Source organism: Mustela nivalis, assembly GCF_964662115.1.
Source record: "Mustela nivalis genome assembly, chromosome: 3".
Lineage (NCBI taxonomy): Eukaryota > Metazoa > Chordata > Mammalia > Carnivora > Mustelidae > Mustela > Mustela nivalis.
Genome location: NC_139022.1, coordinates 67395225 through 67413309, shown reverse-complemented (window position 1 = coordinate 67413309; position 18085 = coordinate 67395225). Strand labels below are relative to the sequence as shown.

General features: G+C 37.9%; 1 protein-coding gene across 1 annotated transcript; it reads right to left on the bottom strand.

Annotated features, from left to right (window-relative positions):
* Positions 1 to 19: 19 nt before the first annotated feature.
* LYSMD3 (LysM domain containing 3) lies at positions 20 to 13436 on the bottom strand. Its single transcript, XM_082725845.1, has 3 exons — positions 13240 to 13436; positions 9492 to 9754; positions 20 to 3694 (listed from the first exon to the last, which is right to left on the bottom strand). Exons 2-3 carry the CDS (start codon positions 9744 to 9746, stop codon positions 3032 to 3034), a joined length of 918 nt encoding a protein of 305 aa, XP_082581971.1. The 5' UTR covers positions 9747 to 9754; positions 13240 to 13436; the 3' UTR covers positions 20 to 3031.
* Between the last annotated feature and the right edge of the window lie 4649 nt (positions 13437 to 18085).

Sequence of the window (18085 nt, the reverse complement as noted above, 5' to 3'; positions counted from 1 at the left end):
ATCAAAGAGTTTGACAGAAGAGGAGAAAACATTTGTTTTATTCAATTAATTCACCAGCTTCCATTTTAGACTGAATAATAAAATAGAAACTTTATTACATTTGGCATATCTTTTAAAATATGAAAAATAAGGGCAAAAAGTTTTAAAAACCAGTTTTACAGATGTTCATGCTAACAATGTTCTACAATTCCATTTTGCCTTTGTATAAAATACATTATACAAAAGATTTATAGTATCTGCATACATAAAAAGAATTAAATAAAGCATTCAGATAGTTCTATGATCTAACAGTGCAATATGCACATACGTGGAAGAAAAATACTGATTTCCTGAGCAATGCTGTTGTAATTCAAAATAAGAATGCTACCCATCATAATGCACCTGTTAAACACAGACTTCTAAAAACCCACGTTTACCCTGTAACGCTCTGACTGGATCCTTGCTTCATGATATTTCTGAAACATTCTTCATATTCTCAAGTAGGTAACTTTAGAAGTAGATACCTTAAGAACTAATTTAGTAAGTAGTGGTTCATTTAGGAATGCTTGCTGAACAAGCAAGCAGAGTACAGAAAAAGAAAAGCTTTAAAAAACACAAAAAGTCCTTCGGAAAAGCTCATTTAACATTAGTCTTCTTTCTAATTATAATGATCCATTTTAACCTATCTTTTGAAGAGGTGAATCTCATAATTTTCTAGTAGAATGGCAAAAATTTTAAATGGCATTCAATAGTTCAAAACAACTTAACCATTTGTAGCCAGCCTTAAAAAAAAAAAAAATCTGCCCTAAAAATAGCAGATTTTTCTTCACTTACAACTCCCAAGTTTTTAAGTGAACCAAATGCAGTGATTCACAATTGTTAGCATATATATAACATATGTACCTTCTAATGTAAAGCATCCAAGTAAATTCAAATAAGGATTTCAACACAGTTTTAAATCCATAATATCAAGTAACTCATTAAGTTTTACAAAGCAATTATTTGCTACAAATTTTGATGTATATTAGTACTTTTTAAAAGGTCAAATTATTCTAGATCTATTAAATGCTTAGGAAATTTTTTTTAAATGACCATTAAAGATTAGAATCTAAAATTCTATATATATGACATATATAGAATTATATAGGATTCAAATATATAGAAAAAGGAAACTGCCTGATTGTATCATAAGGATATATTTCCTTCGCGAAACAGGACATGCTGCAAGACAAAATGGTTTTTAATCAAGTACATAGGACACTTCACTACTTTAAGTTAGTTATTTTGGAAATCAGATCTATCACAATTTCAAAGCAGCACTAGCAAAAAGGAATCACTGACTCTGTAATTTCATCAATTTGATGTAAACAAAGTTCTTCATTCTACCCTAAAATAATCCAATCCATTTTTCTTCCCTAAAACTTGATTTTTCAGCAAGCATAATAAATAAAATGTAAACTGACCAAGTTAACACTGAACATAAATTAGATCATATACTTTTTTTTTTAAGATGCCAAGGCACATTAAAACAATTTTTAAAATTCCAATCTAAAAGTTATTCAACAAATGATTTTGCTATAACTTCCATATTAACACTTTCCAATAATTGTCTAAGGCCCTCTAATACATGCAAGGGCTTTAATGCTTGACTTCTTTGTCCTTTTTTTTTTTTTATGATACTTTGCTCCTGAAAGTACATGAAACTTCATTTACCATATGCACTTATTCACCCCTTTTTTAAAAATCAGTATTGGAGTTGGAAATATAAAATGACCAGTTAAAACCTGAAACATTAAAAATTAGGAAATAATGCCCAGAAAATGAGGTGGTGTTATATAACTTAAGGTACACACTTTATTATACACAAAACAGGCAATCCAGACTCCACCAAACTTTCTTCTAATGAATCATTTGGTTACATTTTTAAAATACATACTTGAAGAAATTAAATGATGGAAATCAGTATGTAAATGATCCTTATTTGGCCAGACTATGTCTGATCCCCAACAAATCTTACAAAGTAGCACTATCAAGCCCTTTCAACTGATCAACACACCTGTGGCCTCTGTTTCCCCAATGTGATGCTATGTTCAGAGGGAAAAAATGGTCTAAGTTGGACATTTCCTCTTTGAAAAATGTAGGTTAACAGACCAACAAATAATTTGTCTGTTATTGTTAATGCAAAAGGTCTCTTGCACCTTTGCTTTTGCTTAATGAACCCTTTCTTCAACAGACCAGAGGGAGCCAGTGAAAATCTGTTTTAACCCTATGAAGTTTTCCTTGATAGTGAAGATGGAGACGAATTTATAGGGCCTATGAATCCCACTGGACCATCAGAAATAATCCTTAATTTTAATTCTAAAACTTGTATTAGCTTACATAATGTAATATTATAAGGCATTAAATGTAATTAAGGCATGTTACTGCATATAACACAGCAACAACTTATCACAGTATGTAAGGATTTATTTCCTAAATAATGCTAACTCATGTAACACTTTTCATTAAAGAATTACAAAAGTGCTTTCAAATAACAGAAGCAATTATAATCACAGAAGCAGAGGCAGAGAGCTTTAAGAGACAAAGATTACTTTTAGGTCTTGACCTAATCCAGTGTTCTAGTGACCAAATGGCAACTTCCTAACTGCAAAACATTATTCTGGGGGGCTTATAAATTTTATTTTGCTTAATATATTTAAAATTAGTAACTTTAAACCAAAAAATAATTTGAAAAATAAAATTTAAACATAACCAGGCTTGAATAAGAAAAATGATGCATTTTCTGAGTTAACAACTTCCTAGACCCATATTTCAATTCATTTTTGCTTTAAGCATTGATACAACAGATACAGATTTACAGCTTTCAATATCAACAACTAGCAAGTGTAGGAATTTATACTCAATCTACTTGTAACTGGCTCCAAAAAAAGGGTGAAAAACAAAAGCATCTTCAATCTCCCTAACTTCTGCCTTTAAAGTGGTTATTGAATATAACTGATTCACCACACGCCAGATATACATGATCATTAACACTGCAATTATGAGCCAACTGCTATGTTTTGTGTTGAGCAGCAGGTGACTGAGAATCTTGGCGATATAGTTTATGATCATGTTGGCCAAAGGGTATTCCTTTAGTTGGACCAATTCCATTTTCTACTTCTCTCTGTTGTGATGGGGGTGTCACTCCTGAATGCAAATGTGAAGAATCCACTGTTGAATGGTGACTTACATCCACTTTAGCTAAAATTTCATAATACAGCAAATAAAATACAGGCGTTACTATACCTACTATCAACATTATCACTACAGCTGTCCACCACCCTATTCCCCAGTCCGCTCCATAATAAGGATCCTTACGTTGAGTGTTTTTGTTATCAGGTTCAAAGCGTATTTGTTGTGCTGTTAAAGCAGATACTACCTCATTAAGGTTCTCTCTTTTGGTGTCTGTACATTTTACTATTTGTTCTATGTCTCGATCTACTTCTTTTAAAAAGTTATCAGCTGACTCAGTGGAAGAAAGAGAATCATTAGCTAGCAAAATTTCCTGTTGTTCTGGAACATACTGAACAGACGAAGGACGTAAAGCCTGTCTTCCTTTTGGAGGATAAAGTGTTTCAGTCAATGAACTAAACTTTTTAACTGGAATTTTAATAGACCTAAGGGCAAAAAAGTCTTGGTCGCTGATGAGATTGTTAACCCTCTTGATATCCGCTACCTGTTAAGAAACAAACAAAAAAAAGCAACATTCATCTGAATTCTCCATCAAAATAGAGGTAACAATAGTCATTCATCCCAGTTACTTTTGGAAGGGAAAAAAGAAAATGGAGCTTAATTATTAGCAGTATTAAGTTATCACACCCAGATTTTATTTTGTGGTTAACAGTTCTTTTTTTTTTTTTTTTTTTTTTTTTTTTAAAGATTTTATTTATTTTATTTGACAGAGAGAGAGATCACAAGTAGGCAGAGAGGCAGGCAGAGACAGAGTGGGAAACAGGCTCCCTGCTGAGCAGAGAGCCCGATGTGGGGCTCGATCCCAGGACACTGAGATCATGACCTGAGCCGAAGGCAGCGGCCCAATCCACTGAGCCACCCAGGCGCCCCGTGGTTAACAGTTCTGCATCACTTTTGATCTACCGGTCTTGGGAAATCACTAATTACTTGTTACTATCACCCATGTATTATTAACAGTAATCCTAGGTATTTAAGTAGATTCTGGGATCCTTTGATATTTCTCTTTGTACATCATGCACAAATATCACACTTTCTATTGTTTGTAAACAATTTGGGAAGGAACAATTACAAATATTTATGTTCTTTCTTCCAGTCTAGCAATTAAAGTGTAGGCAAATGTCAACTTACCCAACTAAAATTACCACATTTTATCAAAACTCAGTTGCCATCCACTCTAAGATGTGTCATTATTTTATATATGGGGGGGGGGGGAGACCTAAAACACCAAATATTGAGGATACCACCATTCTAATTTCAAAGATGTTAAAATGTGTGAAAAAACATGCATCTTAGAATTGATAACATAATTTTACTTCCTCATTGTCTTCTGGTGACATTTTTCCCAAACTTCTCAGTGTTCATGCATTGTCAATTACCCCCAAGACTGGTCATTATTTATAAGCTTTCCCAATATATTATATGGTTCTCACCTTATCTGTATATCCTATCCATCTGCCACTGTCAAGAGGGAGAGCATGGGAGTGTTCCTCAGATTACCAATTATGATAGGCTCTCCCACCACCTTTAAGTAATTAGTCCCATTCATGACTTCCGTCAATGCTTTAACCTAAGCTCTGATCATTTATCACCTGACTGATGTCAGAGAGGCAAAGTGCTTAGTCTAGGATAAAACTTTTGTGGTGGCCAACTCTATGGTTAATGATGCCATTTATTAAGATATGGAACACTCTGGAGGGAGAAAGAGAATAAACACAGATTTTATACACGTTGACTTTGAGGTGACTGAAATATCTAAGTGGAAGGCATCCAACAGGGAGTTAATAGATATATCTGAAATCTGGAAGAATGAACTCAAAATATAGATTCATGGATTACCAGCAAAAACGGTAATTGAAGTCACAAGAGTAGACAGATTCACTAAAAAAGACTGGAAGAAAAAAGTGACACATGAAAGATCTCTTGAGAAATGACAGCGCTTGAGGGGTATATTGAGTAAGAGAAATCTACAAAAGAGATTAAGAAAGAGTGGCTAAGGGTGTCTGGTTGGTTTAATCAGAAAAGCGTGGGACTCTTCGTCTTGGGGTTGAGTTCAAGCCCCATGTTGGGTAGAGAGATTACATTTTTTAAATTTTTTTTAGAAGATTTTATTTATTTATTTGACAGAGAGAGACACAGCAAAGAGAGGGAACACAAGCAGGGGGGAGTAGGAGAAGGAGAAGTAGGCTCCCCACGGAGCAGGGAGCCCAATATGGGGCTCAATCCCTGGGATCCTGGGATCATGACCTGAGCCAAAGGCAGAATCCCAACAACTGAGCCACCCAGGTGCCCCCAGAAATTACTATTAAATAAAATTAAAAAAAAAAAAAAGAGGGGCACCTGGGTGGCTCAGTGGGTTAAAGCCTCTGCCTTCAGCTCAGGTCATGATCCCAGGTTCGTGGGATCGAGCTCCGCATTGGGGTCTCTGCTCAGTGGGGAGCCTGCTTCCCCCTCTCTCTCTGCCTGCCTCTCTGCCTCCTTGTGATCTCTGTCAAATAAATAAATAAAATCTTTAAAAAAAATTTTTTTTAAATAAAAATAAAAAAAAGAAAAAGAAGAAAGAGTGGCCAAGAAAGCAATATATGATGGTGATTTAAAGTATGGACTGTCTGGGTTTGAAGGACAGTTCTGATGACTTTCTAGCTTTTTGATATGGGACAAGTTGTTTAACCTCTCTGCAATTCAATCTCCACATATGTAAAATGACAGTAGTTAACACAACCTACCATATAGGGTTTTGTAAAGATTAATTAAAACACATGAACATTTAAAATAGCAATATATGGTGTTATAACAGCTATAATATTTAATAGTTATATTTAATATATTTAGTATAATTAAATATCACTAGCAGAAAAATCTGTAGCAGAAAGATGCAAAATCAAGGAAGTCAAAAAAAGAGGGTATTTAGGAGGGAGTGTGAACTGATCAATTGCAGATTCCCAATCAAGTCCACTGAAGAATAAGAATTCCTGGAAAAATCAATTCCCTGGAAGTGTACATGTGGGAGGAGAATAGAGAGAGGACTAAGGAGTAACAAGATGAGACAGTAAAGAAAAAGGATGCTTTCAAATTTTACAACCTCAAGACTGTTTTTCTTAAAGCAAATGAAGATTCATTGACAAACCCAAGTCTGACCCTATTCTCTTTTAATGTTCATTTGTTCGGTACTGTCTATTCTAATAACCACTCCATACTCTTTCTGAACCAGGCTTCCAAGGTTTAGTAGTCTAACTAAGTTCTCACTCTAAATATCCCTACATTTTGTTTTATACTAACTTTCTTGATAGCATTAGGATTCCAACCTTGGACTTTCTGTCCTCTTGTCACTGTTTTATGACTGTCATATTTTTAGTAACTTTTAAAACTATTTATAAGAGGAATACAGCACTAAGTACTCAATTTTTTAAGTGAAAAATCCTTTGTAAGGTTCATCCTTTTTTGCTGGTTGAACTCCTGGTAAAACAGAGCACTTAACTCCCTAACTCTATTAGTTTTCCCTACTGTGGATAATGCCTGCCTTCCTCTAATGTTAAGCTAACCACCCTTTCATCATTCTTCATTTTAAATGAGGAATTTGGGGCACCTGAGTGATTCCGTGGGTTAAAGCCTCTGCCTTAGGCTCAGGTCATGATCCCAGGGTCCTGGGATCGAGCCCCGCATTGGGCTCTCTGCTCAGCGGGGAGCCTGCTTCCCTCCCTCCCTCTGCCCACCTAAATGCCTACTTGTGATCTCTGTCAAATGAACAAATAAAATCTTTAAAAATAATAATCATAAACAAATAAATAAATGAGGAATCCACTAATACATCTTGTAGAATACCCAAATGATTTTCTGTAAACTTCTCCAGTCTTACCGCACATATTTTAGTCTAAGCCTTGATCTTCCTCACTTGAATTATTCCACTAACCTCTTTATTGTTGGGTCCCCTCCAACTCACCAGTAGGTTTGCCCACCATTCTGCAGCATTCCTTAAAACTTTATAATAGTGTACTTACTAAATAGATCAAACTTTTTCTCCATTAGCTCAATGTGCTTCTTCCCATCAGTCTATGCCACTCATCTCTGGAACACCTATAAAAATTTCATCTGTTGTTCCCCTTGTTTTCTCCTTCCACATCACTATGGTATACCTTTCTCCTCATATACTCATATAGTCATATACTTTTTCCTTTTCACCTCATTGGAAATATGACCTATTTTTAATCATTCAGATGGCATTTCAAATTTCTCCTTTTCTAAGACAACTTACCAGATTCATTAAAGGAAAACCCATGTCTTTCTCTAATGAAGCTACCGGACCACACTCCTCTCTTGGACGTCCACCTTGATAATTTTAGCTTTGCTCCTAATTTTTAAATCTTGATTGTTTTCTATCAACTTTCTAAAGCACATTCTGAAACTTCTCTACAAACATGTATTCACATGGTTATATACACTAAAAAATGAAATCAGGTCTACTATGACCTAATAAAAAGTAGTGTTGCCATACTTGAACAACTTGCAAAAAAAAAAAAATCCAGCTCTTCTTCCCTCACCAAGAAATGCATTTTAATAAACTACATTATTAAATTTTAAAACACTGTCATATCTGTTTTGATCAACTGAAGTTCTGTAATTACTGTATTCAGAGAAAAATAACACAAAACTTCATGGTCACAGGAAATTTTTTAAAATGCAATTTAAATTTACATATATTTGTATAAATAAATTTATAAATATGTATGTTTCTGTTACAGAGAATTATAATAGGTAACCAATAAAGGGCTTTCAAGTATAAAAATACAGAACACTATGAAAGATTGTGGGGGGAGGGTAAAAATATTAATCAAGGAGAAAAAGGGATGATAAAAATTTCATGCTATTAAAAAAGTGCATATAGGGGTGCTTGGGTGGCTCAATCAGCTGAACATGTGACTCTTGGTTTTGGCTCAGGTCATGATCTCATGGGTCATGAGACAGAGCCCCATGTCCAACTTCGGGCTCCATCTGTACTCAGGAGCAAGTGTGAAGGTTCTCCCTCTCCCTGAACCCCTCCTCCCAGTCGCAAGCTCTAAAATAAATAAATCTTTTTTTCTTTTAGTGCATATAAACAGTATTCTAACAGTCATATTTTTAAATATCAACATTGACAACATTCTGGAAATTATATCCTTTAAGTCATTAGGAAATAATTTAAGCTCACTTTAAAATGTGCCAGGAGATAACATGATACATACATTACAAAATTCTACTGGAAGTATGAGGACAAAAAGTTTGAAAAATGTTCCAACAGTTTCCGGATCTATGTGTTTACATGAAAACATTACATGCTAAGGATGCAAGATGGACATAATGATACAGATATAAAAAAGATTCAAACAGAGTTTAATATTATTAAAATTAAAAATAATACCTTTCCTTCTATTTAACAATCATGCTTTTGGGAATCTATTCCACAGAAATAAAGGTACCACCATTTAATTTAAAGATATAGTTGTGACAATATTCACCACACAATTCAAAATGACTATGTGATAGGAGAACAGCTTAATAATTACGGCACTTCTACACTACGCAATACTATATAGCGATATAAAATAATGAGTTAGATCTATAAGACACGCAGGAATGACCCTAATATATAAGAAAATGAAAAAGGCAACTTGAGTAATAGGCATAGTATAAACAAATTTTTTTTTATTTATTTTTTAAGATTTTATCTATGCATTGAGAGAAAGAGAGACAGAGAGCACACAAGCAGAGACAGAGGGAAAGGGAGAAGCAGACTCCCTATGAGCAGGAGCCCAAAGTGAGGCTCAATCCCAGGTCCTGGAGATTATGACCTGAGCCGAAGGCAGATGTTCAACCATCTGAGCTACCCAGGAGCCCCTAAACCAGTTTTTAAAAGCCCAATAAACAAGAGTGATCACCCCAATTACCCCGTATGTTTAGTGTTTTTATAAGCACAAAAAAGTTATGGGAAGAAACACCAAACTGTGTTATTTCAGGAAGCAGTGGCAGAGAAAAACTTTTCCTTATATATTTCTATATTCTCATACATCTTGAGTAAGGAGAAAACATAACACATATGGGTGTTTTTCAATACTGACAACAGAATCATTGATTTAGAAATACACAGAAATTCACTTAAAAGTGGAAAAAGTTAACAGCTACGAACATAAATACAGATTTCTATGGAAAGAAAGGGAAAAAGAAGATAAAAGAGCACAGAACTTGTTTCAATTTGTGCTAATGAACGAATTATTCTGGATAGCATTATGCAAAATCAAATGAAAACTTACCGTACAACAGTACTGAAGGGCTATTGCATTTAAAGTATCGCCTTCCTGTATATCTTTTGTTAAAACTATAATGTCATCAAGTCTATCTCTTGATGTACTTCTTCGGATTTTCTCTTTTCCTCTGGATCGAAGCTCATAAACTTCAGCATCCTCCTCCAACACATCACTGTCTGTACAATTTCCAAATGCATGTACTTGACCACTTGAATGAACTCCTGGAAGAGGAAAACTACGATTCTGATGTCTCCCTGCCATGTCAAAATCTGAGGAGGAAAGAAGAAAACTTTGGAATGTACCTGAGCCATTCACCCAAGTTACATGAATCTTATATTCAGGACACTTTAAAAAAAAATGATTTTAGGTATTTCAATATTTAGGTTGAAGTTTTACAGATGTTGAAGTGCAATTAACATATCTGGAAGAGGTAATCCATTTTTATAAACCATATATTACAAAATATGGGGGTGATAAACATTTTTGCAAAAGTAAATTGCTATCTTTTTAAAGTCAAAAATGAAGCTCCACTTATTCTGAGCATGTGAATAAAATTAGGAAATAATTTTGTATCATGTATTAAAAATATATACTTTGACTCTATCAGAACTATGAATTGTACATATTTTATATGTACAAATACAACACTTTAGTGAACCCAAATATTCGGCTTGTTCTGAATTTTAAGTGCATGTGGGATTGGAATATCTTTTGTACTACCTCCCTACTTCCCAACCTCCCCACCTCCCTACCGTAATTCATGGCTCATATGCGTTAAGTAGAAACTGAAATTGTGTGGGTATAGATGAAATTACCTAAAGAAAGTATAGCATAAGAAGGGGCTAAGACTGAGCCTTGAAGAACTGCTATATTTGGTATTTTGAATGAAGGAAAATCAGCCTGCAACGAAGCGAGAAAGGGATATTCACAAGAGGAAGAAACCATCAAAATACTGTGTCACAGAAAACAAACTTAAATGGTGTCCTTTTTTTTTTTTTTTAAGATTTTATTTATCAGAGAGAGAAAGCACATAAGCAGTGGGGGCAACAGGCAGAGGGAGAAGTGAACAAGGAGCCCGAAACAAAACTCAATCCCGGAACCCTGGGATCATGACCTGAGCAGAAGGCACTCGGCTTAACTAACTGAGCCACCTAGGTGTCCCTAAAAAGGTGCCTTAAAGAAGGACTTAGCTCAGTTGTAAATACTACAGACAAATACCAAGTGAAAAAGAGAAAACAAACAAAAATTCCCAAAAGTCTGAATTTGTAATATGGATGACAAGAGATTGCGTTCTGTGTGTAGACACATACGAACATAATATATGAACTATCTCATATCATTGAATATAACCCCTGAAAAACAGGCTTTTTGAGGGCGGAGGTGAAAAACAGTTTTTGACCCTGCTCTACAGCAACACTTGCAATGCTTTAGAAATTCAAGAGTTTTTCTAGTAGGATAACACAGCTAACTAGTAACTATATATTAAGCTGACTCTCTCACCCATCCCCACCCCCTAGGGTGCTACTATTTAATAACATGTATTGTGATTCCTAAATTCACAGCCACCAAATTCAAGAAAGCTATCCAGTTTACATCTCTAAAGCAGTTTTGAAGTCCTGGTCACACCTATTCCTTCATGGAGTTCTAACCAAGTGACAACTCTAAGAAGTTCAAAGATTAATCTTGTTTTAATAGCATGATAAATTAAGGATGCTTTATTCTTAATTCTCAGAGAAATGAAAAAGTATCTCAGCTTCACCTAAAATAGATAATAGTTTTATTTCTACTTAACCAAGTCTTTACTATCTTGTGTTTTTAGTTTAGGAAATGTCTGTGAATTCTGTGGAGTCTTAGGCAAAATTTTATACTTACGTACATTTTTCTGGGGGGAATATTTGTTTTCCTGTTCTCAGAAGGGGCCCATGTTTTAAAAGGAACCACTTAGGGACACCTGGGTGGCTCAGTGGGTTAAAGCCTCTGCCTTCAGCTAGTGTCATGATCCCAGGGTCCTAGGATCGAGCCCCACATTGGGCTCTCTGCTCTGTGGGGAGCCTGCTTCCCTTCCTCTCTCTCTCTCGCTCTCTCTGCCTGCCTCTCTGCCTACTTGTGATCTCTGTCTATCAAATAAAATCTTTTTTAAAAAAAAAGAACCACTTAAGGGGCACCTGGTTGGCTCAGTGGGTTAAAGCCTCTGCCTTGGCTCAGGTCATGATCCCAGAATCCTGGGATCAGCCCTGCATCATCCAGCTCTCTGCTCAGCAGAGAGCCTGTTTACCACTCTCTCTGCCTGCCTCTCTACCTACTTGTGATCTCTATCAAATAAATAAATAAAATCTTGAAGGAAAAAAAAAAGGAACCACTTAAAATTAACAGCAATTTACATGTGGTTATACGGACCCATTTAGACATTTCCCCACTAATAATTTGTTCTTAGAATCAAGCTGGGGGCGCCTGGGTGGCTCAGTGGGTTAAGCCGCTGCCTTCGGCTCAGGTCATGATCTCAGGGTCCTGGGATCGAGTCCCGCATTGGGCTCTCTGCTCAGCGGGGAGCCTGCTTCCTCCTCTCTCTCTCTGCCTGCCTCTCTGCCTACTTGTGATCTCCCTCTGTCAAATAAATAAATAAAATCTTAAAAAAAAAAAAAAAATCCCAAGCTGGCTTAGAACAGCTGCAATTCACTGAGCAATGCCCAAAGCCATTTCACATATTTCTATCAAAACTTCTCCATGGTACAATGCTAAATAATAGTTAAAGACTAGAACTTCATCTCACGATCTTTTCACTCTCTTGTGTAACGAAATGAAGGCAGCAGAAAACCACAAACTAGATACTGTTTCTGAATAATCAAGAATTGGTTGCGCCTCCAGACCAAGTGGAAGGCTAGACTCTGGCCCAAGCAGATAATTATCTAAGTCAACCATACAGAGTTTAGAAAGTACACTGTATTGAAGTCATCTGGCTCAATTTTCTTCAACCTGTCTTAATTATTAGAGTAGCAAAAAAGCAGGAATCCCCTCTTAAGAAAACTGAAAAAACTCTGCATGCTATCTAGATTACAAAAAGTCCCAAAAGTTACGAATGGACACGTTGTTAAGGCTCACTCAGTAACTGAAAATGGTTTCCCAAACACCTTAATTTTGTATTAATTATTGTTCGGTGTTTGGCTTTGCCTTTCCTTAAGCAGAGAGCAATAAAAGGGCCATAGGGCACAAGCTAGTTCAGCATTGCGATAACATCACAGCGACTGTACCCGCCAGGGCCAATTCAGTTTTTAAAACTTAAGTTCCCTCCCTCTCCATTCCACACACCCAGGGTTTTTTTGTTCTTGTTCTTTTTATTTTTATTTCCCTGTTTTCCCCTGTTTATCCCCTGCAATGATCTCGGATTTTTCTGTTACACCATCACACTTGGACGGTGCGGACAAGAAGCCGTCAACATTTATTCAACAAAATAGTAAGTGGGGAAAATACAGTGCTTAGGTTGTAAATGCGTTGATCTGGGCAACTGGCAGGTAGGAGTCCTTCCTCTGAGCCTCAGTTTCCCCAAGAGTGTAACGAGGGGCTTCAGTGGGGTTGGTCGCGAAGGTATCCCCTGCCTCGGGGTCTTGTCCATGCAGGCCGGGATCCGAGCCCTGCCCGGCCGCCCCGGCTACACCTGCGGCCGAGGACTCCCCGCCATCTCCAGCGAGGACGCAGCCGGGGCCCGATCCCACAGGTCAGGACCAGGACACCTCCCATCTCTCGCCGCCATCTTTACCTGTTCTGTTAGCAACGGGGACACAACAAGGAGCCGGTTGCCAGGTCCGCCGCCGCGGCTCCTGTCCCGGGAAAATTCATGACCAACCCTCCGTTTTGGGTTGGCCCCCGTCTTCTGCCGCCACCGCCGCCAACGTCTCCGCCTTCCGGGCCGTGCGCCGCCGCCACGTCCGCAAACCTGCGGTGCGTCATCGCGTCAAGTGGGCGGAGGTGGGAAGGAGTGGGGGAGGAGGAGGAGAGCGGAGGTGGGAAGGGGCGGGGAAGGAGGCAGAGGGCGGGGACTCGAGGTGAAGACCAGACCCAGGAGCTTTCCAACCACTGGCCCACGCCGGGCGCGCAGGCGCAGGGATGCCGTCAGGGCCGGGTGGCGGGGATCCGAGTTCCAGCCCCGCCCCTGTCTCCTCCCCCTCTGCCCCGCCCCTTCATCCAAGGAGGAATAGCTCCCAAGGCGAAGGCTGGGGGCTGACCCCGCTCTCCAGAGAGCCTGGCCGGCTTCTCTTTTGTCCCTCGTCCACAGAGTGCTGGCAGACTGTGTAGAAAATACGCGGCGGTGGGGTTTCAGGAGGAGGGAGGTTCTTGAGGATTTCACGGGGGCCGTTGTACATTTCTTCTTGGTCTGCATCTAGAGCTTTCTGTAGGGTGGAGAAGGACGCCCGGAAGCTCAGTGTTGACATCCGTGTTTTAGCAAATTGTGCTGCGCTTATCAGTCTAACTGCTGAAGCTTCTAGACTTGCAGAAGAGGCAAAATACTGGAATGAAGTCCTTGGCCGGCGGGGTACGATTGCTTCTCTTTGTGTTTATAGGTGAGGAAAGTGGGCCACCTAGAGTCGGGCCCGGGGACACGTTTGCCCACGGGCTTTGGTTCTCAGGCTCCCTAGTCTCAGTGAGACAGGCTGTCTACAAATTAACTCACTTGGTTTTGAAAATTAACTGAAAGGCACTGGCAGTCACTGCTAGCGTCTATAAGATAACTATCTCAAATTTGCTAAATGCGTATGATAATGTGTTTGAATTTACGTAAATGATGTAAAGCGTTTCCATGATGTGCCTGGTACTTCCCCTTACACACTTCGCCCTTGGATGAGTGTGCTTGCTGTCTTACGACGATACACGTTTGACCCAAAGAGCTGGGATGCAGAGTGCAGAGCACTTCTTTTCAGAAAGTCTGGGTATTTATGCATCATGAAGACCTCGAAGCTCTGTTTTTGAATTACTTTCAAAGACTGTTTTTGTTTGCCGGGAAGTGCCTTCAGTAAAGGTTAGGAATTTCGCACCGCATTTTTTTTTTCTTTTATTTAAGGAGATAGGCACGCCCGTCCACAATGCTACAAAAAGAACTGCAGGAGAAGACTTTTGTTTATTTGTTTGTTGTCGCTGTTCTGTGTGGTGTTGCCCTTGTGACACCCGTCTGTAACCATTTGTCACTGAGACATTTTCTCATCAGTAGACAAAAGATATATTCCCTACTTGATATGTAGGGTTTCAGCTGCTCAGCCTTCATGAATGTTAATGGAAATACAACCTTCTTTCTGCATGTAGGTTACTTTTCTTATTTTAATGTCAATAGGCAGTGGAATCCATGTGAGAGCCAGAGTGGTAGAATTACAAGTACTTCTACAGACTGCTACCTGGGTCCGTTCTATAAATATTTTTTTTTTCAATGATATCTGCATGTTCTTGAATTGTTATTTATGTTTAACAAAGGTGCAGTTATTGAATTCTTATAAAAAGACAATAACAGAATTCTATTTTATTAAAATATACAAAGGAATCAGTTAACCATGAATTTTGGCCAAGTTCCAAAAAGCAGGCCAGTAGTAACAAGTACTTTTCTTTGAGAAAAAGGATGTCCCCGGAGCTCAGCAAAGCCAAAAGGATTTTCAGTTTTTTGAGATCGCATCTGAAACAGTTTTCGTTAAAACGCCTACATGAAAGAATACATAGTTTCAAGGAATGTGCGTTTCTGTCACTGACTCAGATTTTGTGATTGTTCCAGAATAAAAAACGGTATTGTAATGAGAGGATAAATTGATGCAGCTGGCTAGGAGTGTTACTTGGAAATATCTATCAAAGTTAAAAATGCAGTCGAACTATTATATGGTTAAGAAATTACTTTGGGTTCACTTAGAGCTACATATGTATAAAATTTGTGATGTTCAGGAATGCAAGCATTCCTACAGTAATAGCCAAAAATCTGAAAATATTCTAAATGTAGCAGACTAGATACTTCTTGTACATTTAAATAATATAATGTTATGTTTAATGTTTAATGTTTAACTTCAAAAGAATGAAGTTAGTCTATATTTTCTGATTTATTTATTCATTTACCTAACACATTTTCGTTAGAGGAAAAATATATGCAAGACCTTAATTCAAAACGTTGGGAATACAGTACTTTAAAAGAGTGCCCTTCCTCATTGAGCTTCCACAACTTAGGCACCTGGAAAAAATCTCCAAAATGTGTTTTCTTTCTTTCTTTTTTTTTTTTTTTAAAGGATTTTATTTATTTATTTGACAGAGAGAAACACAGCATGAGAGGGAACACAAGCAGGGGTGTGGTTCCTGCAGAGCAGGAGGCCTGATGCAGGGCTGGGGTTCTGTCTGAGGACTCACGGCTGGGGCTCTGTCCCAGGACGCTGGGATCATGACCTGAGCAGAAGCTGCTAACAACTGAGCCCCACAGGTGCCCCTGCAAAGTATATTTTAAAGAAAAAACAGTAAGTTACATATAAAAAGTATGACGTTATTCCTTTGTAATAAAATTTTAAGTGTATATCCCCCATCACAACCTCTACAGACTCATGTATCTATGCAGAGAGATACATTTAATTTTTCTTTCTGGAAAATTACTAAAGGAATTTTGAACAGTGGTTGAAAAGTATGAGATGTATCAGGAGAATAAGCAGAAGACTCTGCCTTTTCTTCTTAGTCCTCTCTATGTAGGTTGGATTTTTATTACCACATGATTTTTTTATATTGAACAATATGAAGACTGAACGCATTTCATTATTAAATAACTAGATTTGTTTTATCTACATTTAACCAGTAGTCAACCATCCATCTCTTAATCACTTTTGAGTCTGTACTTTTATATTCAAGTAGTGAGTACCTAGAGAAAAGAACCAGATCAAGTCCCTTGGAAATTAAAAAAAAAAAAAAAAAAAAAATTGAAAGGGTAACAAAACTGAATTCCTTTTAACTTTTTTCTTCATTTCCCTCTGCCAGATTTCTTTCATCCCTGCTCTTTTACTCTCTGCTCCATCCTATATCCTTTTATTGACCTTGCTTTCTAATTCTAATTTCTAGAAGCAAAACTGGAAAAGACTGTTGTGCACTAAGGAAATACTTCAACTCAAATGAATTTAAAATTGTCTTATGGGGTGAAACCTAAAAAAGATCCCCTCTTCTGTCATCTTCATGATTGAACCTATAGAGAGAGAATCTATACAGACAGAAAATTATTGTGTCTTTTCCCTAAAAGTCTTGGAGGGAAAAAAGAAAGACTGCGTGGTTTAGATATGTTCTGGAGATGAACCAGATAACTTCCCTAGTTGCCATTTACTCTGTGATTTTAAAACACAGTGATTATGGTAGTCACAACTCTTCCATAATGTGGATGAAAGAAGAACCAAGGGTACTTTAAGAGTCCAGAATTGCTGGGCACCTGGGTGGCTCAGTGGGTTAAGCCTCTGCCTTCAGCTCAGGTCATGATCTCAGGATCCTGGGATTGAGCCCCGTATCCGACTCTCTGCTTGGCAGGGAGCCTGCTTTCCCCCCTCTCTCTCTGCCTGCCTCTCTGCCTACTTGTGATCTCTGTCTGTCAAATAAATAAAAAAAATCTTAAAAAAAAAAAAAGAGTCTAGAATTGCTTATAAATGCTAGTAAGTAATTCAGGAATATTAAATATGAGTTGAAAACATTCTGATGACTCTGTCTGTATAGATGTTACTAGATGAAAACTAGTCTCAAAAATACTATTCTTAAATTCATTAGCTAGGTAGTTGTTACATATAAAAATGAATAATTATATGTTTAGGATTAAGTAGACTGTAACTTAAATGCTTTGTTTCCCATAATCTTTGCCATCATTGTAGTCACATAAGTAAATTGGTGCAGGTGAATGCCTGAGAACCTATAAACTGCTTGTTATTGTGCCTTCTCCTCCGAAGACCTGAATGGTCAGACAGAATTAAATTAAGTCCACTTCACCAAAAGAAAACATTACAAGAATGGCCCAGTCTATAGCATTGAATGAGAGCAGAAAGTGATTATCTGACAGTGGAGAGTAATAAAAATAGACTCCAGAGAGTAGACATCCATTAGATTATTTTAGGTGTTCAATGGTGTGCTCAGGAAGTCAAGAAGATTAGGGCATGGGGAAACATAAAGGAAGAATGGAAAGAATGGAATGTCTTCATTCTAGCCTGTGTCTCTAGGAATAGTTAGAGACCACTTTTGTGACAGTCCTCGGCTTGACAAACAGTATCTGAAATACCGAGATAGAAATTCAAAAGTGACTTTTATGCCCATATAAAGAATCACAGGGGGACGCCTGGGTGGCTTAGTGAGTTGAGTGTCTGACAGCTCAGGTCATGGTCCCAGGGTCCTACATTTGACTCCTTCCTCTGGGGGAAGTTTGCTTCTCCCTCTGCCCCTTCTCCTGCCCCTTCTCCTGGTTGTGCACACTCTCTTTCCCTCTCAAATAAATAAAGTCTTTTAAGAAAATGGGGGGCACCTGGGTGGCTCCCAGTGGGTTAAGCCTCTGTCTACAGCTCAGGTCATGATCTCAGGGTCCTGGGATTGAGCCCCACATCCGGCTCTCTGCTCGGCAGGGAGCCTGCTTCCCC